Here is a 25393-nt window from a genome sequence, read left to right as displayed (position 1 = left end):
TTATTTATTTATTTATTTATTTATTTATTTATTTATTTATTTATTTATTTATTTATTTATTTATTTAACAGGGACAATGAACCGTCGTTGATTGTCCCATAATAAGCTCAACAGCAACAATCATATAGATAAATCCACCCACATTCAGCACAATACAATAGGCTACAACAGACAACATATGGGGAAATAATCTTCCAGGCTACGACTGAACTGAACTGAAATGTTAGGCTATGTGTATTTAAAAGGATGTGAGGAATAAAGATGTGGATTACTTTGATCTGATGGGTCACATTTGACTTGTGAATAAAACATATTAAAGTTAAGGGGTTTGTGTTCAGCATTTGCCATTTACTCCTCTATATGCTGATGTGATATCTGTACAATTACATTCTCAATAAACAAAACCTGAAAGTTCTGCATTAGAATAAAGAGCTGGAAAGGATATGCAATGACAAAGCGTGGTATCAACTGAATCTGCATTTTATTTTACTGCTTGCTCAAAGGTATACAAAAACGTTTTAACAAATGTTAGGCCATGTATAATGTAGTGAATCAAATAATTTATCTGAAATGTGATTCTATTTGATATTTGAAAATGCAATGGAACCTAATGATGATAACCAGTGTTACCAATACTAATTCCTTTTCTTTCTTCTTTAGCCAAATGTCAAGAGCAGAGAGTTCTTAAGGAAAATGGGTCGGGGATCATAAGCTGAAGTCTACTGCTCAGACAGTCAGGAGGCACCCAGCTGACAAACAAAGCTGCATAAACCCCCTGTGTCTGACAAGACAGCTGCAGGCCTAATCTAGTCCCCCAAAATGCAATTGTTTTACCCAGTCCATATGTCTCCTAATTACAGACAACAAACGACCAGACCTAGTGAGCTTGAAAGCAGGTGTGAACACCTCTTGTTTAACCTGGTGTATCATGAGTAAACACAGCTGGGGTGGTAATAGTAGAAGCAGTGTAGCCCACACGTATTGAACCTCTCATGAAAGACAAAGGCATACTTCATGGAGTGCTTCATATGTTGTCCCTCCCAACCTCATCCCAGTCAGTGCATGGTTATCTTCCACATGTAGACAGACATATTATTCAATGCTGTGGCAAAGAAGCCCCTTATTAAAAATACCCTATAAGTAACTATAGCCTACACGAGATGAGTGTTCTTAATATGTGAGAAAAAGACACTTGCTCACTTGTAATCAGGTAACTGCTCTGTGGTCTTTTGCTCTGGTCTGTTTCGAGTTGTTGGCCAGATACTATGGGCCAGATCCACCTACATCCATGAGATGCACACAAGCGCGCGCTCTCGATGACTAGGCCTAGCATTTGTCTTCCCCTACTGGCCAGCAAGGTGACCAGCATTTTGCAGTAGGTCTACAAAAAGCTGATAGATATTTTGAGATTTTAGTAACCATAACAAAATAGTGTATAGTTAGTCTCACATACAAAGTGGCTTGACGATCATAACATAAACATTACGGAGTTATAGGCATAGCCCACAAATATATGTAGGCTATTTGTCCGATGGCCACTGCGAGAAGCCGCCTATCGGCCAAACTCAGGTACTTGGTTTCCAGTGTCAGGAGTCACCTGAATACACGTGTTGACATAACACACTATAGTAAAACATTATTTGCCGATGTTTTTGTTTTGACACAGTAGGCTACAATTATTTTTTGTTACATATTTAGCTTAGACTAGATCGATAAACAAAAGCCTAAGTGCTGCACAATAAACACACTCTATATTTATACATTAATTTGCTCCCAATTTTAAAAGTAATTCCCCATGTGAGGGTACCAAAATGATTCATCTGGTGTGTGTATGATCTGAATTAAGGTAGTCTAGACTCAAGCCACATTTTAGAATTAAGGTGTTTTAGTCCGATTAGCTTTAATAAATATACAGTCTATGGCTTTGAGTCATGTTTTTATTTGAAGGATTCTCACCGGACGTGCTATTGTTGTAGCTGTTGGCTGAGCGGAAGTTGGAACTCATTTCACGCCATTTTGAGATATCGGCCAGGCATTGGGCAACTAGCTAGCTAGTTTCTTGTGGGCAATGTGATCGACCCAGTCGAAGCTATGCCGATTACTTAGTCGTTTTTTTTAAGATTACCATCACTTTATTATTTGAGAGTTAATCCGATTGATATACCATCTCTAACCTTGAGTACTCTTCCAGCCATGGCCACCGAAGGAGCAGCCGACCAGGTAACGTTAGCTGCATGCAGTTCGGCTGAGGGGCAAGCTAACCCTTGACACGCTAGCATAATTTAGCTTGTGTTTTAATCTTGGATAACGGTAGTATGTAGACACTGTTCTAATATATGGATTATGTTATGTTTATACGCAAGTGTTAGATAATATTTCACAATTACGGAGATTGTTTAAATTGGGGTTTGTCGAGTTGAAGCTAGCTAACGTTAGCCTGTCGTACGCCATATCTGGCTGGCTAACTGTAGCATTGTCCGTCGCGAACGCGTTGAGGTAACTTAACAGTTTCTATCCGTTAACCTCATACTCACTTTCAAGTATTACTAGCTAGTTATTCAACATAACTGATTAACAGTGCTGGATGGCTCTCAATGGCGGCAAGTATGAACACCTAACGTTACCTAACTAGTGTAAGGGTTAAACGGTTTTCTGTGTTTGTAACTTGATTTACCTGCGAACCCGCAATGTTTGTGCTCCTTATATTTCTGCAACACACTGCAGGGGCGTGGCCAACAATTCAGGACCCATTAATTAATGCTTAACTCACTATTTACCGTTAGCGTTATGTTGACCCTCCCACCACACCACAAAACACTGCAAGCCTATTCAGCAGCATAACCCTTTTCCCCCCATGCCTTTGTGTTGTCTTGCAGGCAGCGGCAGAATATATTCCAGAGAAGGTGAAGAAGGCAGAGAAGAAGTTGGAAGAAAACCCATATGACCTTGACGCATGGAGCATTCTGATTCGAGAAGCACAGGTTTAGTGACACAGAGTTGTATTCCTGGGGTTAAGCAAACTGGGAATACGGGTGGGGGGGTTGATGCAAAATATTATTAAAATACAAAGTACTCTCTCGTATGGTTTATTTTCACATGTTAAATAGTTTGGCATGTAAATGCATTCTCCTTCTTTAGAACCAGCCCATAGATAAAGCAAGGAAGACGTATGAGCGACTTGTCACGCAGTTCCCAAGTTCTGGCAGATTCTGGAAACTGTTCATTGAAGCTGAGGTTAATACTTTTTAAATTTTCTTTAGTGTGCATGGCTGGGGATTTTTCTAACATGATCAACAATGTGATTTTCACACAAACAGAATGTCTCATTAAGTCACAATTCTTGCTTTGAGTCACTTGACCTGACTACTTTTTAGGGTTGCACTTATCACCTCAAGTTTATTACTGATTAAGGGTAAACAATAAACATTTTGACAGTTGAAAGCATCTGCCTAAAAATATCCTACACTGTGAAGGACCAGCAATGAACATTTATGTAGAATGACGTTAAACACTTTTAATTTGTCAGGCTCTAGACTCATGAAGAATTGTGCCTTTTAAACAAACAAAGGACAAATTAGCTCTAACCATTTCTTTTTCAGAAAATTCTTATGTTCCCAGGATTTCAAAAATATTTCTTTTATGCGTCATATTTAAATGGGGTAAAGTGCATTTGTTGCATGTTTGCTCTGCAACAGTATTAAAACTATTTTAATGGTATTGGAGTGCATTAGCCTTTTATTCACTTGTCGTGTCAATTTATTGCCTCCTGTGTCATTTCTTTTGGGTAATTTTATAAACAAATATTTTAATGTGTGGCCCAATCAATCCTTGAGACATTTGTCCCCTCTCCTGAATATACGACCAGCAACCCATTTCCCTTGATACCATCAACAGGCTTTGCTGTCATGCAATAAGCTACTGATATGATGATTCATTTCCCCTTGCACATCATCGTTTTTTCTAACCCGGTGAAGTCATTTTCTGATGCCCCTAACCGTTGCAGGTGACTACTGCAGTTGTTGTTAAACACATTGCACAATGTTTAGCAGCATTATCAAGCATCAGGATTAAGCTTCTAGTTTAAAGTCCAATATGTAGTTCTGGATAATGATTACCTCTGGGCTTGGAGTTGAATGTTGCTGTATGTTGAGTTTGTAGTGATTTGTTGTTGTGGGGCTGCTCCCCTGGGAGAAGCTTACCCTGCCCCCTCCTATTCCCCGTACCCTCGCCCCCAGTTTTCACCCACTTGGATTACCCAGTGCACTTAAAGGCCTGGTGTCATATGTAATGAAATAGATTTACATATGTTGTGAAATGGAAAAAAGAACACATTGCTGTCTTTGCCAAATGGACTAGGCTTCTCATAAACAATCCTCCTACACAGGAGATGAAATTTGCAGCAGCTACCAGCTTAATGCTGGTTAAATATGCAAGTTGCTGGTAGATTTGCTTCACTCACCAGCCAACAAAAACCATGGCGATCTATTGAGTGGCTGGTGAAATTTGAATATTCGCTAGCCATTTGGTCAGCGGCGAACCAAAGATAATTTTGCACCCTCCAGCCAGCTACAGTTGGCAATAACTGAACATCAGTAAAGCATCAGTGTCATTCGCCACACTAATATATTACCCTGTCTGACAGAGATGTCAGGCAGCACAACATAAAGACAGAGCAGAGGCGTCACTACAGCTAGTAGGGATAATTTATTTGTTGATCTTAAAGCGTATACAAAAGAATAGAGAGATTAAATTAAAGTACATTTGAACATGTCATCTTAGTGTTATTTACAACAAAAATAAGGCAAATATAAGGATCCAGCTCTAATGGTTTATTGCCAAGTTATAAGTATCAATTTTTTATTTTATTTTTAGTAGAAAGTTAAGTGCAAAGTGGCCTGTCTCTTCAAATAAATATTTATTTATCATTCAGTTCCGACATCGTTTCACCTATTTAATATTTAGCCATCACCTCTCCCAACTTAACTACAAACCACAATTCAGCCCAAAACATAGCTCAAGATACTGTTTGGGCATATATTTTTGCTGCAATGAGAGACTGGACATTTGAATTGGCATGAAGTTGTTAATTTATTTAGGCTATTTGATCCCAGCTAGATATTTAAAAGCAGACTGTTGTTCTAAAATCTCAATTTTTAAACATAGGCATATGTTAGCAGTGCATTTTAATAGCTTGCAAATCATAGTGTAAAGACATTCTTTTATTTGGTAAGTATGTGAATTAGCCCTTATTGCCACCCCCCCACCCCCCTCCATGAGAACTACATGTAGGTTTGAACTTTGAATTAACTGACGTGTTGGAAACCCTCATGCCCCCACAAAAGTGAAATCCATTGTACTCTGCACTTTTTATCCCATAGAATCCTAAGCACTTTTCATAAAGATCACAGCGTGCCCTTGTGTTTGTGTGAGAGTCTGGTTCTCTTGAGATTTTACATTATTATTACCTTATTTGTAAAAGTTGCACACTAGGCAAATTATAGTCTTTTTCATTGGTCACTTCTTTTAGATAGTCCAGCTCACTGAATTGGCCAGTGGAGAAAACATGCTAGCACATGTCTGACATGATACTTGAGTTTATTGTTGACCCCCCCCCCCCCCCCTCCCCGTAACATGATGTTTAGAAACATGACATGTCACATGCAGTGTGTGGGAAGTGCATATTGAGGCAACTTCCCCAGTCTGTCAGTCTTCGAGACTATTTCAGGATAGTTTTTGTTGTGTTTTTTTGTTCTTTTGATGGTTTTCTTTATATTACAGCATGGGCAGGATGCTCTATGACAGAGATCAAATGTATTGTTTATCTTGAGGGAGAAACCAGCAGGAACAAACAACTTATTAGTCTTTATTTTGTCATAGTAAGGAAATGTGACATTGTTATTGCTCGTATTTGCAATATTGTACTGCATAAATGATTTAAAAGCATTAACCAAATGCAGTTGAGTTTCTGTGTGTGCACAGTTTCACTCTTAATTGCGATGTAGAATTCTAACTATCAGTCAGTTCTATGCATCTACTGGGTGCTTGACCTGAGCAAATTGGATCACAGTAGTATAACTATTGAGTTTATATTATGTAACTATTATTTGAACTTTCTTTTATCATAGTAGGTAAATGGTGTGCGTAAAGGATCTTAAAGGGGTGTGTGTTGTTTTTCTGGCAGTGATCTTTAGCAGAGTTTGTGCTTCATGATGTTATGTAACCAGGTACCAAAGTCTCACACTTAAAGTGGCCACTTGACGTGTAGTAACCTCTCCCTCCTGGAGGGGCATCTAAAGAGATCCGTTACCATCTCACCAGCCTGTTGTATCATCAACTACCGCACTTTATATAGCTGATCTATTTTAGGGTAGCACATGGAGAAACATTTATGTCCCTGATTTGCATCAGTTGTTGCAAAGGCTCAGATTTAACTGATTCTGGAAGACTACATCTGATTATATTACATAAGTATTTACACCTTCATTGTAACCAAATGTTTCACACATTGAAAAACATTAACAAAAAAATCTTGCTTTTAGTCATGGTCAGGAAGGCTTAATAGTCATATTCCCGATTGTATATCTGAGGCAGTAAGTGATATTTTGCAGCTGATTTGACTGATTTCTTGGCTAAAAATAAACAGTGAATGCATTCTCTAAACACCACACACACTTGTCTCTCTATTACTATCAGATTCACATTTGCCTGGTCTGTTTTTTTAATGAAGGTAAAGTTAAATTTGTGTAGATGTTGCAGTACCTGGAATGAGTAATGTAGGTCAGTCTTTTTTTAGGAATGCACTCTACACTGCAGTTGGCATTACTGCATAGTTTTACAAGAATCCATCGTTAGCAAATTTGTTTCTTAGAGAAAATACTTTTGGGTAGGTCTAGTGTAGAGGTTGAACCAAATTTGAGTTTAAGGTTGGCCACTTGCGTGAAATGCATGCAGAATCTTAGAATATTGCATTGCTTTGTTTATAAATAGCGTAATTATTAAAATTACCTTTACATCTTTAATTGTTAAATGTGTAAATGCATTTTTTTTTACGTTTTGTACTGTATTTGTACATTTCAATATAGATGCAGCTACATTTGCTTATATATATTTTTATGTCCCACTGGACAGTTAAGAGGTGACCGGATACAAGGAGAGAAGGAGGGGGGGGGATCGAACAATGGACTTTGCTATCACAGTATGTGGAGTGTGTCTCAACCAACGGGCCACACACCTTGATAAATGTATGTTTACATTTTGTGACAGGTTACTTAACCAATCCAATATGGTGGAATTCATTCAATAATCTATATATTTGACAAAATTCCGTAAAACTCATTGTGTAGGCATGCTTTTACACGTACCTGCAATGCAATGTTAATAATTTGACCATTTCAATGCAACAAAACGTTCTTACAGCAGTCCATTGTATTTTCTCAGTGTCTTGGTAATGTTTGCCACCTATGTAAACTATTATTTCATGTCACTTCGAGGCTGGTTTAGTTCAGCTTTTTCACTTTGTAGAACACTTTGATGCAAATACAATGGTATTGGTCTACCCACGTGGAGTGCTAATACCACAGAAACAACAGCCTACCTGTCTGTACTGGAGGGTACTGTGAGACTGTTGCATCAACAGTTGGCCATATAACATGTATTGCTGCAACAGTGTAAGGTTACATGAACACCTAAATACTAATATACAAATAGCACTCATTTTGTCAGGATTTCTTCTGTAACACATGGGCACTGGTGTTTTTCTGGGTTGTGTGGCGCAATCTGCAAAGAAAATAAACCCCTTTTTAAAAGTAGTTTGTCATTCTTGTGTGAATTTCACTTTGTTGATCTTAAAGGTCCCGTGTATGTGTATGTGACTGGTCACATTTGCATGAATGCATGTATCCTGCAAGCCATAAAAGTAGAAGGGACTTTTGAATTAACATTGCATTTACACTCTTATTTGCAGATCAAGGCAAAAAACTATGACAAGGTAGAAAAGGTAAGTGTCCATCACAGTCATGGAAGCTGACGTGATGTGTGATTTTGATAATCGGCAACGGTCATCTGACTGTTTATAATTAGTCTATCTCTTTAATACTGTAATGATTTCAACTAGAATATGCATTCACAAAATTGTAGTGTCCATCATTTTTGTATTGCAAGGCCTCTAAAACATACACGTGAAAGGCATGTCGTTTTGGTCCCAACAAGCACAAAAAGTGTGCAGATGGCAGAAAATGTCTATTTTGAACGTGAGTGAAGTGCCTTTGATGTGCGAGTTGGTTTCCCTGCATACTGGTGTGCCACCATAGCTATTATTTTGCACCTTCTGTTTAATACTATTATAGCTGTATTATTAGGTTAAAAATATTCATTATTTCACCTCTATGTTGATAATATATTTTTTATATGTATAACCATAATTGTATTTTCATGGAAATGTTCAACCGATTACACTAATAACCTCAGCGTTGGCTTGGAATTTGTTGGTTCTCACTGGTTTTCCACTTTTCATAAATTTTTTGAGTGTGTCATGTTTAGTTTTTGCCTGAAAGTCAAGTTCAACATATCAAGACAACATCCCTTTAAACGAGCTTCAGACTCTGGTGTATTCATTCAAGGCTGGAGGAGCCCACTGAAATGTGGGGCACATCTGTGGGCTGTCTAGTGAAGCAGAATAACTAAAGTGCACCATATAACTGTGTGAAGTAAAACCTTTAACCTCCCCCCAAATCTGGCATATGCTTAAATTGAAACCGCTTTTCTGGTAATCCTCCTACATGGGATATGCCACTAATGAGCTGCATGCGAGTTTTGAGCATGGGTTTACAAAGCCAAATAAATGGGACACTGAAGATGGGTGGCTGTCAAGTATGTTAATATGAGTTTGTGTCTGTATTCTAGTTATTTAATCTTATGTGCTTGCCACTGTAGTTGTTTCAGAGATGCCTAATGAAAGTCTTGCACATCGACCTCTGGAAATGTTACCTCTCATATGTTCGAGAGACCAAAGGGAAGCTGCCCAGCTACAAGTAAGAGAGCATGCTGCATAGTGGGTTTAAGCATGTTGACATACTGCTGTACTGTAAAATACACATACATTATCTAATTTTCATTTCTTTCTTATTTTCAGAGAGAAGATGGCCCAGGCGTATGACTTTGCCCTGGATAAAATTGGCATGGAAATTATGTCTTACCAGGTACACATATCTGAGCTATTCATTTGTACCCGTGTGTATACATTTCTGTTAATGTCTGTCCCCTAACAGCTATTCTTTCATCTACTCAGATTTGGGTGGACTACATCAACTTCCTCAAAGGAGTGTAAGTGTTTTTTTTGCCCCTGTATATTGTGAGAATTCATGAACTGTTAGCCATCTCTGAAATGTCGACATTTTTGTTTTGTGTTCCATTAGTGAGGCGGTGGGCTCGTACGCAGAGAACCAAAGAATCACTGCAGTACGGCGGGTGTACCAGAGAGGCTGTGTGAACCCTATGATCAACATTGAGCAGCTCTGGAGGGATTATAGCAAATATGAGGAGGTGAGTGATGCGCCCAGGCCTCTGTCTACCTATGCTTTATATGTTTGCATATATGAATATGGAGTTTTAGCTAATAAAATGTGAGAGTGATGGAGCACTAGACTGACTTTTCTATTTCGTGAAAAGGGAATCAATGTGCACTTGGCCAAAAAAATGATTGAGGACCGAAGTAGGGACTACATGAATGCCAGGAGAGTGGCAAAGGTGAGCGTCACAAACATGCACAGACGTCTTTTGAATCCTTGTGCTGTCTTTGTAAACTATTAGAGATTGCTTGCATGCTTTGTGTATTTCAGGAGTATGAGACTGTGATGAAGGGGCTGGACAGGAATGCACCATCAGTACCGCCCCAGAACTCCCCTCAGGAAGCCCAGCAAGTGGAAATGTGGAAGAAGTACATCCAGTGGGAAAAAAGCAACCCGCTGCGCACAGAAGACCAGACCCTCATCACAAAGAGAGGTGACTAATTATGCTCAGGATGTGCTGTGTTGGAGTTTGTAAATCTTTGCAAATATGCCCCAATTGGCCTGTGATTCCAGTAATTACGCTAGTATGCAATTTTAATCATGTTTTGAGCATAACTCAATAGAGATACATAATATATGAAGCTTTTTCTTCTGTTAGATTGTAGCCACTAGAGGGCATAGCTTTTCTCCCCACTCACGGTTTAAATGCTTTGATTTTGTATTTTATGAATCTGTCAATTGCTGTTGTTGTGTGTTGCAGTGATGTTTGCCTATGAGCAGTGCCTGCTGGTGCTGGGCCACCATCCTGACGTTTGGTATGAGGCAGCACAGTACCTGGAGCAGTCCAGCAAACTGCTGGCAGAGAAAGGGGTAAGAGAGAAAAAAACTTTAATTTCAAACCCCTGTTGAGTATACTTCAAAGGAGTCAAACTTAAAACTGTTCTATAATTGTTTGCATGTTTTTTTCTCTCAGGATATGAATAATTCCAAGCTGTTTAGTGACGAGGCAGCTAACATCTACGAGCGTGCCATCGGCACCCTTCTGAAGAAGAACATGCTGCTGTACTTTTCATTTGCAGACTATGAAGAAGTGAGCGTCCAGTTGCTTACTCGGCACAAATTGTAATCAACATAGTTAGACTAGCTGGGACTTATTGGGATGTATCTCTGGCTTTCCTCATAGAGTCGCATGAAGTACGAGAAGGTCCACAGCATCTATAACAAACTGCTGGCCATTGAGGACATTGACCCCACGCTGGTCTACATTCAGTACATGAAGTTTGCCAGGAGGGCAGAAGGGATCAAGTCAGGTCGCACCATCTTCAAAAAAGCCAGAGAGGATCTACGCACGCGGCACCATGTGTATGTGACAGCAGCACTGATGGAGTACTACTGCAGCAAGGTAGGTACACATAATCACATGTTAGTGTATGGACAATGTAACTAAAATCAATCTAAATTTTTTTTTTTTTTTTTTGCTAAACTCTTTTCATCTTTCCTTCACCAAAGGATAAATCGGTAGCCTTCAAGATTTTTGAACTTGGTTTGAAGAAATACGGGGACATTCCAGAGTACATACTGGCATACATTGATTACCTCTCACACCTTAATGGTAGGTTATGTGTAATAAAATGCAGAGCTAATACACAGAGTGTAAGAAAAGACATTCTTTACTACTAATCCATTAATCTGAAAGAAAATGGCAGCAGTAATGTCCTGGTGTCATCTCTTGATGAAATGAAAGCTTTTTCCATAATTGTCATAGCAATGGAAGATAAATGTGTAACCCTGTTTTTTGTCTTCCTCTACTACTTCAGAGGATAACAACACCAGGGTACTGTTTGAGCGCGTCCTCACCTCAGGAAGCTTGTCGCCAGAAAAGTCAGGGTAATGTCAAGGATTGATTAAGTTGCGTACACGTGTGCAAGTGGCGTTATGATCCATATGTCTAATGGCGTTTGTTGATTTTAGTTTTTCTTAAATCCTTCAGCGAGATCTGGGCTCGGTTCCTGGCTTTTGAGAGCAACATAGGAGACCTTGCCAGTATCCTGAAAGTGGAGCGCAGGCGTTTCACTGCCTTCAAGGACGAGTATGAGGGCAAAGAAACAGCCTTGCTGGTAGATAGATACAAGTTCATGGACCTGTATCCCTGCTCTACTAGTGAACTTAAGGCCCTTGGATATAAGGTGTGTATAAGATGACCCATGATGCCATCTCCTGCTGCCAAACCAAGGCTTTTTTTTACTTTAACTGATATTTAAACTGTTTCCACTATGTGTTTGTAGGATGTGTCGCGGGCCAAACTGGCAGCAATGCTCCCAGAGACTGTGGTGACGCCCTCTGCGCCTTCACTAAAGGATGAAGCTGACCGAAAACCCGAGTACCCCAAACCTGACACCAATCAGATGATCCCCTTCCAGCCACGTCACCTTGCCCGTATGTAGTCCATAGCCGCCCAACCTCTTCTCTCCACTCCACAGGATGTTGTAACAAATCAGTTCAACTCCGTGTTTATGAATGAGGATGTTGCTATGCGTCTCCACCACTGTCTCTCCTGCATTTACTTTACACATAAAAGGTTCCATCTTTAATGTGTTCCCCTCCACAGCTCCTGGTTTACACCCTGTCCCTGGTGGAGTTTTCCCAGTCCCTCCAGCTGCTGTTCTCCTAATGAAGCTGCTCCCTCCGCCTACGTGCTTCACTGTGAGTAGCAGCAGTTTAATACTATCCAGCTCATATTTACTGGTATAAAAGATGAAGAGGAGCAGAATGCAATACGTTTGGGATTTTTTTTCGCTGCAGGGACCCTTTGTTCAAGTGGATGAGATCATGGAAACATTCAGGAGATGCACACTTCCTGAGAGTAAGTTGCATTTGTTAGCGCTTTGGATGACTCCAGACCATTTCTATTTTTAGCTATGCTACCATTGTGGTAGCTGGGCATCAGTCTGGAACCTCTCGGTTCATTTTCAATTTTTATGGGGCGTTAACACAGGCACAGACCAGAATATCTCTGGACACAATTAAATAGACCTGAAAGCAGTTTTGAAGCAAGGAAAAAAATGGTTGCCTGGTCACAAATTCTCAAATTACAGCTAAACAGTAAACTAAACTGCATTTCCGAAAACATTTTAGGCTAGAAATAGGCTATGCAGTAACAGAATCCTGATTCATATTTGATCAGCACCGCTGATTTTGACAGTTTGATCTGAGCACCTCAGCTCAATCAAAAATGTCTGTTAATTTCTGTCTATTTTTTGGTAAGTGGGATGCTCATCTGTCAGTCATGGTGTAAAACCAGCCTCATGTTAGATAAATGGCTGTGATAAGCCCGTCCAGGTTCTGGCCGGCTGAGTGGGAAGGGGACCAGACGCATTGGCCAAAATAAATGAAACTTACTGTAAGCTTGCAGATTCTTCTTGTATAATCAAAATTCAATAAACACATTGTTAAAAAAAAGAAAAAGCTTGCAGATTCCTCTGGTTTCCAGGCTAACAACCTGGCTCTGGTGATGGAAATGTCAGTCAGATGTTTGGTTTATCGAGTGAACAAAACCAACAGGCTTAAAGTAAACTATCTTAACAACTGATAGATGAAGTGGCATAAAATGTGTTGGTGTGTCAAAATTGTTTTGCCCACTATTTGACATGCCACTGATGTATTTTCTGTCTATAGCTGTTGATGCTGCTGTAGAGCTGATCACTGGAAGACAGCCCGATGCAGGAGGAGAGGGTAATGGATCCATGGAGAACCATGCTGTTGCCAAGTCACTCAAGAGGCCTAACGCAGACTCCGATGAGGAGGACGACAAAGGAGCTGTGGCTCCTCCCATACACGACATCTACCGTGCACGCCAACAGAAGAGGATTCGATAAACCATCTAAACACACACTAAACCCAAATAGAATGTAATCTTAACAGGTGGTCGTGTGGGGTAAATGTACATGTTCACATTTCTGAGTGCGTCTGACAGATTATACATCCGTTTATTTCTGTACAGAAGACAAGCATACACACTCACACAGACATATAGACAGTATGTACACCTGAGTGTTTTCGTGGCTTTTTTCGTTGTCAACAGTTTTTATTTTTAAAGACTGACCATTATACTGTACAAAATTTTTAATTCAACCATTGATTTTGGCACAGAGCTCAGTTTTGGCCTTGTGACGTTCCAGTGATGGCAAAGTGGAATCAAGCTTTTTTTAGATAACTTGAGGAAACACAATTCCTTTCAATAAAAATGGAAACAAGAATTCATCTAGATTGGCTTTTTTTATTTGATTGAATTGATGCTTTATGCTTCATTGCTGTCTTTCTCTGTAACTGACTGGGCATTTTATCAAGACCTCTTTTAGAACAGCCATGCCAGGCCTTATCATTACCACTAAGGGGCAGCATATGACACTTCATAAATCAAAAATCAATCATCCTTCCTTTGTTTAAATAATCAGTTCGCCTCTGACTGCACGATAACATAGGCTTAGATTTAGCCCATCTACATAAGGGAAGGATAGCTTTGAAACAAAAAAGGTTTTCTTCATTTTACATTTTAGCAATGTGGACTTTGAGTGTGAAAACATAAACTAAACTGTTTACTTTAAGCTTAAACTAATTTAGCCGTCATATCCAGACAGTTTCTTAGTTGTGACAAGCTACTTGACTGGGGGGAAAAATCATCTTGCACAGTGAACATTTTTTAATGCCGGCCAGCTGCTTTTTTCGCATTGGCCTGATTATATCATTATTTGTCTGCCCTGCACAGCCTTTGTTTGAAATATGTTGCAGCCTATCTTAGCTCTGAGCCTATTCCAAGGTAACACTGTGACATTAGTCGAAAACATGATTAAGTGTTTGGGGATTTTGCGTTCTAGCATCAAAGGCTAATGTCAGCCACCTAAAACAAAACAAAAAGTCTTGGAAAGGAAAGCAATACTCATTTTCTTATTTGAATTGATGAGCCACTCACTGCATTTTAAACTGGACTTGGGATGTTGACATGAAAGCTTATGTGTTTTGGACAAAAACAATGACAGAGTATGATAAACAGTATTAGCCTTTTATAAAACATGAACTCAACATTGCAGTTAGAGAAAAATAGTAGGAAACACAGTTCTGTTAGTTGACTGGGAATCTCAATAGCAAAAAATAGCCCTAGGTTTCACAATTGGTTTTCTTTGTTAAAAAGGAGGGGACTGTAAGTCTGTGCAAGGCCTGGGTAGGGGTCAATTAAGAATGGACACAACATACTGCAAACTGCCTGTTATATGGATAAATAACAAACCAGATTCCATTTGTTCTCTTTTTCTTTTTAGAATACACACATTTTGTATCTGCAATGAAAAGGGAAATGTACATGTATGAATGTTACACAATTCCAGTTGAATTTGATTACAATTTGCCAAAATACAAAGAAGATGTGTGGTCTAAACTTAGTCTGGGAATGCTTATGTCACCTGGAAATGTGGAAGCGATTTCCTCAGCTGATTAGAATGAATACATCAACCTTATTCAAAACAGAACCCTGACAATACCACTAAAACGTGGCTTTAGGTTTTAAGTTTAAAAAAACAAAAATAATAACTACAAACATCTGTTTTGCTGATATGTTCCAGCAAACACAAAAACCCAGAGGGCTGATTCTCATGAATGCCTCTGACTGTTTACTACAGCCCAACATCGGACTTTTAAATTTCCAGGTTCAAATTTCCGTTTGAGGGTTTCTAAAGACATGGCTCTACTGTCCATCACATTGTATATGGAAAACCACATGAACAGACACATTTTTATTGCTAACACTGTTCCTATTGCACAAGCACAAAGAATACATCCATTGAAAAGTGATATATGCAGACTTGTCCGAATGCCATCAAGACGCTTTGCAGTGTAAAAACTTTTTTTCTTTTTTTTACTTTCAAGAACATTTGGTTCATTTTGTCACGCAGGGAAAGTTACAGTCTCATATATAACTGACAAGGACATTTCATGTTAGTGTCCTGCATCAAATAATATATCTAAGAAATGAAACAAGCCCTTAAATATTGCAGCTCATTACAAGTTCCACAGTTAAAATTCACATTCTTGTTCAGTAGCCTAAACTATTTACATACAAGTAAATAAAATACAAATTCCACTGTGCAAATCTTCTCATAATTTACATCACATTTGCTTTTGTTCTTAATACCTACCTCTTTTTACATTATAATACATGATAATGATAATAAATATCACTTTAGCAACATGTTGACACTAGACAATCTTATTTCCAAAGTACTGAATAAAAATCTCTGGATGGCCTTTATAAAACTGTCCCAGCAGACGTCTCTTCTCTTTAGGGGAGAGTTTAGGGTTCTCATGGATGGTCTGGAGCAAGGACCAAAGTTCCTCTTTAGTGTTTTTTTGTGCATTTTCTGAGTAGGCCTTAGCACTCACTCTTGTGCAGTACGTTGGTCCTGCAGTAAAGAGAGATTGGCAAAACATAAAGGAAGTCTTCATCTTTATTTACACCAAAGTGAAGTGTTCTGTGGTCATACAAACAGCTGAATGAATATGAAAAATAGGAATATATCCAAGGAACATCTGCAAACCTGTTGTCACATCAGGATCCTTCCCTTTCACAATATTCATGATTCTGTCACTGACCATCTTATGCAATGAAACGGGAATCTGGTGGAAAAGAGAGCAATATAAGACATGAAGTTTCCATTTATCTTGACTGAAAGATCCAATATCAATACAAATACAATTATGATTAGTAGAATCCTGCTTCTGTGTACAAAGGCATTTCATCAACCCAATGTTTATTTTCTCTAGTGGAGATGTTGATTGTTACATCCCTCCTACTACTACCCTCCGACACACGCACACAGGAAAAAAAAAAGATGAATTAGGAACCCTCACTTTGAACAGATCGCAGTGGTTATCCATCATGAACAGAACCATCAAGTCCACCTTTCCTTTGGAGAGTCTCCGGCTGTAGACAATGGCACTTGAGAAAGACCTTTTCACTGCCATTCTGTTCTCAATCTGAGAGAGATATTTTTTGTGTTAACAAAGATCAACATACGTAGAATATGCATGTATTGACTTGAGCGAGAGAGGCACAAGTGCTCACTTCTTTGTGCAATTTGACCTCTTGTGGTTTGGCTGCGACAGCCATGAATCTCAGGAGCCTGCGGAGCTCCTCCCGGCTGCGAGAGTCCTGCAGCTTCAGGCTCAGCTGCAGAGCCTCTAGAGCTTGCTCTTGCTTGCCGTTCACTGACAACAGACCACAGAAAATACCAGAATGAAAAATTGTAATTAAACTGGCATGATATATGACAGTCATTCATTCCTATTTATGCATCACCATAAAACCCTCATCAACCCTTCTGAAAACAACAGGACAACAAAGAGATCTGCTTTTACCAAGTAGCTCGGAGATGCCAGAGTGGATGTCGAACATGTGGTTGCTGAGCAGAGGTGGCTGTTGTGTGTGTCCGTAATGCTGAGCCAGGACCTCGTAGATCAGACTCTTACACCGGAGCAGGTCGTCAGCACAACTGGCCAAACCTCGACTGACTTCCACCACCAGTTCATCAGGAAGAAACTCCAGACAGTCCACTGCCCCCGACAACCATTCATCTGCCCTGAGGGGAGAGGGAAGTGGAATGACTTTAACCCCAGCTGACAGATTGGTCAAAGTGAGAGAACAGAGAGACAGAAAGAACTATGGTGATTTAGGGAGAACTCGACTGCTTCTAAGCATGGACTTGGTCATTATTATTTTTCATATAACCAGTAGTTCATCAGGATTATTTATTTAAAGCTATAGTGCATAGTTTCTGTCTCCCCCATGAGGAATTTTAATGACAACAAAACTGTTGGCGCATCCACATGATACACGCCCCCACGCCCCCACCTTTCCTCCACACAGGTGCTAGTAGCCAAGAAGGACACGGAGGATTAAAAAAACATGATAGACTCTTGAGAAGAGTCAACCGTTACTTGAGCTTCAGTGCGGGAAAGTCATCAGATGACACAATCTTCTGAACATAGCAATGCTGAAAAATACAGAGAGAGTTGTGTGGAGCTGATATGTCTTAATCAGCTGTGTAGCAACTCATTTGACAATAGCCTGAATGTAGCGTATGTTTATTAATATCAAAAAGTTATGCACTAAAGCTTTCAGTAAAAATAGCAACACCACTATAAAAAAACAATTAAAAATAAAAGTCCTACATTCAAATTAGGGCTGCACGATATGTAAAAAACATCTGACTGTGATCAATTTAACTGATCGTGGGATTTGATTCATGATATAAATGATATTTTTTTATTATTCTCATTTCCATTGAAAACTATTCAGTACCAAACAAGGATTTTTTCTTAAGACTGTAGGATACGATTTGTAGGGCAGGACGTCTCTGCAGCACCACATTATTTCATTCAAAATGAAATAATTTTGCCTTTAACAAATATAGCGCCAAACAAAAAGAATAACAAAAATAAAAATAGTGCGCTGCCTGTAATTTGGCTATTGAACTAGTCCATATTGCAATTTGGAATAAAATGTGATTAACTGTGCAGCCCTAATTCAAAATGTCACTACAATAATTGTACAAATGTATTAGCAATAGAAAGTGTTAAAAGTAAATGTATAAAAAATGCAGAATGCCTCCTGTCAGTGTTATATTATTGGATCATTACTTTTGATGCATTAACATGTAAGTGGTAGTTTATTGTTTAAAATAACAAGCTCATTTTAACTGCCTCTTATAATACTTAGTAGTTTAATCTATACTGTAACAAATGCATCATATGCATATGCTTTATATTTACTGTAAGTAGCAACTATAGCATTTAAATAAATGTGGTGGAGTGAAAAAGTACAATAGGCCCCTCTGAAATGCATTGGAGGATAAGAAAGTACAACGTAGCTTTAAATAGACATTCTCAGAGTATTTCAAAATGAGACAGTAAAAGTACAGTACTTGAGTACCACCACTGCATAAATAACTTTTGTTTCAACACAATTTAAATGAATTACAGTCATTTAAATGGCTTTAATGTAGATACATTATTTTACCTTCAAAATTTTACACTTTAGAGGACTTACTGTGCTTCACTGAAGGCCTTGAGGACCTCTCTGTCTAGGTAGCTTGATGTATACAACAGGTCTGGGTCACTGTCCATGCCATGCAGGGGAGGATGTGATGTGTCTTTACCCTCTAACAGCTTCTCCAACAGGGAGAGCTCTATCAGCTGCAAAAGCCTGAACACCGCCTGCTGGTGCCAGACCTCATCAACAACTGTAAAAACAAAGAGTTAAAAGCCATATGGTTCATAGGTTCACAGATACAGACACATCATTTGGTGCGTGTAAACACGGTGCCGGTTTTATATCGTTCCCATCAGCCAAAAGACAACTTACGCTCTTGTGAGAGGCCGAGGTTGATCATCTGAGGAGTGATGGTGGAGCTTAGGTTGAGGTTTCCCAGGACATCCTCCAATGATTTGTCTGCTTTGACAGGGGAGTGGGTGGAGTAGCTCAGCACCCCTTGTCTTAAGAGTCACATAATAACAGCAATCAATGGAAATGATTGAGAGGGACAAATGTAATGTTGTTGTATATGTGATTCAGTCACAATTTAGTCCTGTTCTGATTTCGATCAACCAGGCAAAATAAATGCTCAATTTCCAGCATTGAATAAGTTCTGATCAACATCAAATAGGACACGTAAACACTTCTCTTCTCTCTCTTTTTTCTAGTATTTCCATGAAGACTTGACTTGGTCCATGTTGCAAATGACAAAAGTGTTATTTAAGATGTCAGAGAACATGGCTCCTCTGAATCTTTTGTCTCCCGTTAGTGAGGCCTGTTCTCTGGTCCAGCCTGGAGCTGTCACTCTCACAACAACACAAAGCAGAATTGAATTCGTCAGCCTCTATGTAAAGGGCAATCAACTTTTTTTAATTAGTTTAAAAGGACTAATTTGATATTTTGGAAAATACTTGTTGATTTTCTTGCGGAGAGTTCAATACTATTATCTCATATGAGAGTGGTATTGAACTTCTCATTTAACTCTCAGCATGAAAGCAAATAAAAATGTGTTAGAGCAACTAACTCCGTTTCATCTTTTAAAATTTATTTTTGATTTTGCACTTTGTTTTTGTATTTTAATTTAAAACTCATTGCCACACATTGGCAATGAGGGGGTTACTGGAATTTAACAGTATCAAGACATGATGGGACTTCAGGAGCCTCCGGTCACACCTCCCTAGTTTTGAAAGGCACCCTGTTTAAAACTATACTGGATTTGGGATTAGCTCTGGAGGAAGGAGATCAAAGCAAATCCAAAAAGAAGATGATCATTTTGATCATCTGAAGGTGATATGAAATGAGTACCTTTCATGTGACGGACTGTAGCTATTCTTGTTCCTGTTGATTCTCGGTGAGTCGTAGCCGCTCTCGATGGTGGTAGTGGAGAGAGAGTTGGTGTTGGTCAGCGATGATGGGGAGCCGGTCGTTGGGCTCAGGAACCTATACAAACTGCAACTACTGTCTTCAAATGTGGCTCGCTTCTTTTCCTTCCCAAAAACTTTAACGCCCACCGGCTCAAACACCCTGGAGTCCATCAGTGCCTGACAGAGACGGACGGCCTTGTAGCGAGGCACCGCCTCATCACCAAAAAAACGGTTCAGGGTGATGTGTGCCAGCACCACATCCACAGCCTCTGAGCCCAGGAAACAGTCATTGTAGGATTTGAGATTGTGGCGGCGGCTCTTAACCGCCACTCGAGTGTGGAGATTGGAGATGATGCTGCTCCATATATAGGTGGCCCGGAAAGGCTTCCCAGCCATGCCTTCTGATGGAGGAGGAGGACAGGAGAGAGTCAGTGGACAGAGGGTAGGAAAGGCAATCAGAAGCAAGGGGAATGAGGATTAAAGTAGACGTGAAAAACTCTGATATCAGCAAGGAAAAGCAGGGAATAAGCTTCCTGGATGTGCTGATAGTTTACAAGATTCACATTTTAATTGCTACAAAGATTTCAACCAACTGGCAATGATCCTTAAGTAATTACAACAGTTTTACACCCAGATGCACGTGTAGAGCAACTATCTACTCCTGCTGAAAGGATATGTTGATTTATTAATAAGTCAATCAAAAGAAAATTAATCAAAATGAAGCTTCATGATCAATTTATTGTTTACGTCGTTTATCAAGAAGATTTGGAGCCCCTCAAATGGTGAGGATTTGCTGATTTTCTGTGATTTACATCATTGTGAAATGAATATCATTGGGTTTTGGACTGTTGGTCAGACGAAACAAGCAATTTGAAGATATCCACATTGGTCTCTGGGAAATTGTGATGGCCATTTTTCACTTGATTTTGCTATTAATAAATAAACTAGATACATAATTACATGTATGATTATTTTTAAACAAGCAGCAAGAAAAATCAAGAAAAACCTTTTCTATACAATTTTTTTTTTGGTTATCAACTTGTTATTCCACAATAGACATCCTCAGCTTTGTCTATTGTCCGAACACTTTCTCAGAATCCCAATCTGAATTCAAGTTACTGTATGTGGGTGTAACAGTGTAATGTCAAGGATCAATGCATCTCATGGGGGTAGTAACCAAACCCAAATCCTCTGCATACATTATGCCCAAATGCTTCATTCAAATTCACTTAACAGATGTTTAACACCTAAGAATAACATGCTGTAGTCAGCCAGTAGGTTAAAGACACAAAGAAGAACAAAGAGAATCATATGTGACAGATTTTCTTACTGTATCGGACACCCGATGCAAATCTCTCTACACATGCTACACTCAATCGCACACGCACAAGGAAACAGAGACAATGATCATATTGTGAGCCTTTTTCTCACAAGAGATATCCTCACATGTTCCTGTTGACATTTTCCACTGGCTGGTCTGCAGTGTTACTAACACATGCACACAAATCAGTAGATGATTCATGCAATCAAACACTGACACATTCAACCCTCCATCGTGCAATTTCTCCAAATATCTCAACTGACCGTCTGTGTATGATTGGTCTCTGTTTAGGGCAAAAGTCTTGTGTCATCAACCCCAAGCCAGACCAGTGAGAGAAAGCAGAGGTGACCTTAGTGAGATGTTTGTGTGTCTTTCATCTCACAACAGGAGACATCTAAGGCCTGTTGTGCAAATGTTAGGGGGGATCTGAGAGGATCACTGAGGCCAGGGGCCATAAATCAAGCAGTGTCAGCAGTATAACAGGCTCCATGTTAAGATAACACAACATGACAAATACTATTACTGATCCAGCTGTAGAAGTTGAAAACAAAATCACTCGGGAACGGTACAGCAGCAACCAGATGTTCACCCACTTGGTTCAAAAGTACAACAGCTCATAGAGAGCGTAGAAAAGTGTGTGGCAGATACCTCGGTGATGTGTTGATTAATGAGACACATCAACGTCAAACTGTGTCTCCATCTGGGGGAGAAGAAACTGTCCTGAACTGGGGATTTGCATAGCAGGGAAAAACAACATGGGGCTGCAGCAGTTGTTCAAGGAGCTCCTTGGTGTTTGTATGCATAATAGGAATCTTGAGAAATATTACAGGCTGATGATAATGCAATGAATTCAAATATTTCTTTCTTTGCTTTAGGATACTCAAGTTCGAAAAATGCTCTTTGGTGGCTGGGTTGGCTCAGTTGGTATAGCAGGCGCACACTATACACCAAATGTAATGCCTCAACGCAGAGGTCCAGGATTCAGATCCAATCTTTGACGATTTCCTGCATGTCTCCCTCTTTCTCATCTAGCTGTCCTGTCCATTAAAGGTGGAACAGCCCAAATTTTTAATAACCTTAAAAATAACCTTTTTTAATAACCTTAAAAAAAAGAATATGCTCTTTAAAATAAATGTGAGAACATGTCCCTATTATTCAAATATCAGTCAATAGATAAACCATAGAGAAAATATCACAGGAATAATATACCTTTTGGTCAGGAAAACTAAGTAGAAACAGACATCCGAATGAAATCCTTGATGTAGGAGTTAATGCAGGGCCATCTGGAGAATCCCATCAGGGGTCCCATGGATTACCAGTCACAAAATAAATCCGGATCTGATCAATATCCATTAATGCTTGTTAAAAAGGAAAACAGTAGGGGTCAGGTGTGGGACAGAACAATCCTGGGAACCCGCCTGTGTTCTGTCACCTCTTGTTGCCTGAGCCAGGCTGAGATTAGAGCCCAGTTTGCTCAGCTGACGCCAGACTTCTTCCCTGTGGTCCTCTTTATAAAAAAATAAAAACTCCACAGATGGACTGCAGGATGAAAACGAGGTATTGACCTGTGATTCAGCCAAGGATGACAGTGCACCGTGTGTTTGTACACATCAGTGGAGGTAAATAATCGCGGAGGGAGCAGCGCTGTCACCACATGGGGGATCCTCCCCTTGAGAACTCGGTGTTTAACGCCACTTTGCTCTGCCCGAGCTTCATTATCACTGCGGCAGCAAATCAAAAGCATGCATTTAATGTTCAAACACTGTTGCCAAGATATGCACCAAACTCAGGACTAATGATTCCATGCGGTGAAACTGCGCTGTGGCACCGTCAGACCAAAGGTTGTAGATAGCCGGCGGCAGATACCTCCATACCTCCAACATGCTGAAACCAGTGAGATTAACTGGTCGAGCCTCGGGGCACAATGTGAACACGCTAAACCACGGAGGGATATTGGCCCGTTTGAATTTCAACCCTCATATCCTGTGTGATGTCCTACATATAGGCTATAGTTTATGGTGGCCTGTACACACACACATGCGTAATTACCTATGGTATTTACCCTGTTCTACTGCTGTTTCAACACAAACACGGCAGGCTGCTGAGTCGGCACTGAGCACAAATGTCAAAGAACAAAAACGCTGTTAAGCTTGATCTACAAATACAGTCACCTGTTTACATCTAAATAGATAACTGGCTTTTGAGGATCAAAGTTTTTCCGTAGATGAGATAAAATATATAGGCCTATATATTATATGTTTTTTTTCTCATATAGGCTAGCCTACTTTAAAAAAAAAGAAATTTCAGTATATTTAGTGGTATACTTAAATGAAAAAGATGTCCAAACAAAGGTGATACTGTATATTTAGTAACAATGTCCAATCTTTAGGAAAACATTTAGCAACATACCCCATTACAATAGTCCCAAACCCATACGGAGTGCGTAAAATAGCCCACATTATTGAAATACGGCGAATTAGCCTACATTTCTACATGAAAACCAATTTCAACCAAATTAGCAGCAGTCCACACATGAGAATGTAATTTTCATCTCAACACAGCAAGTTCATAACTAAAGAAGCCAAACTTTTCGGGCTACAAGATAATTCAAAACACGACAGTAAATGAAGAGAACATCTAGCCGTTATTTTATCAGTCAAAAGTGATTAAATTAGTAGGCTACTACCTGGTGTTCGGTGCATGAAAACTTCTTCCAGTGACAGTATGAGACAGCCATTCAGACCATGTTCTTGGTCTTCAGTTCACAACGTGACGCACGCAACCAACTCCGAAACCGTCCCCTCCCACTGTCATCCATTATTCATGTCCCAGTCGCCGCCCTGCCCGGGCTTTAATGTGATAATAATGAAGCTCCGACTGTTTCACTGAAGTTTGACAAAAGGCGCATTAACTCGCTTATTCTTACATGTGGGCATCTTCCTGAGCTAAAACTGTAACCAAAGCTCCTCCATTGTAAGGTTTTACCTTTACATGTGACATACAGGATTATTTCATTTTATCACTGATGTGATAAAATTGCCAACATTCTGTACTAAAATTAGCCTACTTTATCAAACATTTTTGTTGGTCAAATCAAATCCTTTCAATTTGAAGGACATGCCAAAAATCCAGGAAGTTTCCACACAAACTTTACACTCACAAAGTCACACCCTTAAAGCCTACACTAAGTTCATCTGATCTGATAAAGTATTAAAGAGCAGTCACCATGAGAGACAGAGAAGAAGAAGAAAAAGAAGAAGAAGAAGGAGAAGGAAAAGGAGTTTGAATGATTGGGAGTTAAAGGATAAACACACGATAAAAGATAGGGGATGTTTTGGAAAAACAGTTTCCTGTTTTTTCCTGTTGTCCACGTGTGACTGCGGGTTTCAAGTGGCCCAGCTGCTGTTCCAACTTGTCTGGGATCATCTATACAGGCTCCTCACTCAACTCAATGTTTCAAGACTGATTTCACAAACAAACAAACTAACAACATACAAACATGCACACCCCAGAATAAACTCAGGAACTGTAGTAGGGCCAGATTTTATAAAATGGGGTCCTAGCTGGTGCCTTCTTTTTTGAGGTGTTATCTGACATGGAAAAGTAATAAACTGATACTGTTAACCCAATGCCACTTGTTGAAAGGGAGACAGAAAGGATGACAGCTACTATAATCACACGACTGGTATGGTGCAAAGGGGTGAGGCGTACAAACCTGGTTTGATTGAATATGCAAACTATTACATTAGAGAAGGAGAGTTGTGAGCATGTCACTGGTTTGGATTTCCAGTCAAAGCACAGGGCATTTCTTCCTCTTTCACAGTGTTGAGCTGCTCTTGAGCAAGGCAGGGTGTTTTAATGAAACTGCAGGTGTGCATGTGAGTAACTTTACACATGATATTTGGTTTACTCATCATAAGAAGTACTACTTAGTCCATGAAAACAATTATAAAAATAACTGGGAGGCAGTGGGGGCTGCTGAAACATGCTAAAGTTTTATGAAAATGTAGGATCCAGTGTTTTTAGAGCTTGCGCCATAACAGGAAATATATGTAAGGAAGGTCTTGGCTACAACAATCTGTCTCTTGTGAGTCCACCAACTTTATGGAAGTGCAGTACA

General features: G+C 39.6%; 2 protein-coding genes across 2 annotated transcripts; one reads left to right on the top strand and one right to left on the bottom strand.

Annotated features, from left to right (window-relative positions):
* The first annotated feature begins 1960 nt into the window (after window positions 1-1960).
* cstf3 (cleavage stimulation factor, 3' pre-RNA, subunit 3) lies at window positions 1961-13766 on the top strand. Its single transcript, XM_032509440.1, has 20 exons — window positions 1961-2220; window positions 2877-2981; window positions 3139-3234; window positions 7964-7996; window positions 8932-9029; window positions 9131-9197; window positions 9287-9321; window positions 9414-9540; window positions 9667-9744; window positions 9837-9999; window positions 10267-10376; window positions 10480-10596; window positions 10690-10908; window positions 11016-11118; window positions 11324-11393; window positions 11497-11692; window positions 11792-11942; window positions 12115-12209; window positions 12309-12369; window positions 13182-13766. The coding sequence occupies exons 1-20, from the start codon at window positions 2194-2196 to the stop codon at window positions 13379-13381; spliced, it is 2151 nt and encodes a 716-aa protein (XP_032365331.1). The 5' UTR covers window positions 1961-2193; the 3' UTR covers window positions 13382-13766.
* Window positions 13767-14794: 1028 nt separating this feature from the next.
* On the bottom strand, window positions 14795-24064 carry depdc7a (DEP domain containing 7, paralog a). The gene is made up of 9 exons (XM_032510044.1): window positions 23960-24064; window positions 19894-20353; window positions 18919-19049; window positions 18604-18796; window positions 16914-17134; window positions 16621-16763; window positions 16407-16532; window positions 16094-16172; window positions 14795-15958 (listed from the first exon to the last, which is right to left on the bottom strand). The coding sequence occupies exons 1-9, from the start codon at window positions 23973-23975 to the stop codon at window positions 15756-15758; spliced, it is 1572 nt and encodes a 523-aa protein (XP_032365935.1). The 5' UTR covers window positions 23976-24064; the 3' UTR covers window positions 14795-15755.
* Window positions 24065-25393: the final 1329 nt, after the last annotated feature.

Source organism: Etheostoma spectabile, chromosome 1 (genome assembly GCF_008692095.1).
Source record: "Etheostoma spectabile isolate EspeVRDwgs_2016 chromosome 1, UIUC_Espe_1.0, whole genome shotgun sequence".
Classification (NCBI taxonomy): domain Eukaryota; kingdom Metazoa; phylum Chordata; class Actinopteri; order Perciformes; family Percidae; genus Etheostoma; species Etheostoma spectabile.
Note: the sequence above shows the minus strand (reverse complement) of the source record. Positions and strands in the feature narration are given on the sequence as shown.

Excerpts from the sequence above, each read along its gene's own strand:
- cstf3 (XM_032509440.1), top strand. The coding sequence starts at position 2,194 with ATGGCCACCGAAGGAGCAGCCGACCAG. Across the intron at positions 7,997-8,931 it reads ACTATGACAAGGTAGAAAAG|TTGTTTCAGAGATGCCTAAT; the intron begins GTAAGTGTCCAT and ends TTGCCACTGTAG. Across the intron at positions 11,943-12,114 it reads CCAGCCACGTCACCTTGCCC|CTCCTGGTTTACACCCTGTC; the intron begins GTATGTAGTCCA and ends TCCCCTCCACAG.
- depdc7a (XM_032510044.1), bottom strand. Across the intron at positions 18,797-18,918 it reads CCTCGGCCTCTCACAAGAGC|TTGTTGATGAGGTCTGGCAC; the intron begins GTAAGTTGTCTT and ends TTGTTTTTACAG. Across the intron at positions 16,173-16,406 it reads ACCACTGCGATCTGTTCAAA|ATTCCCGTTTCATTGCATAA; the intron begins GTGAGGGTTCCT and ends CTTTTCCACCAG.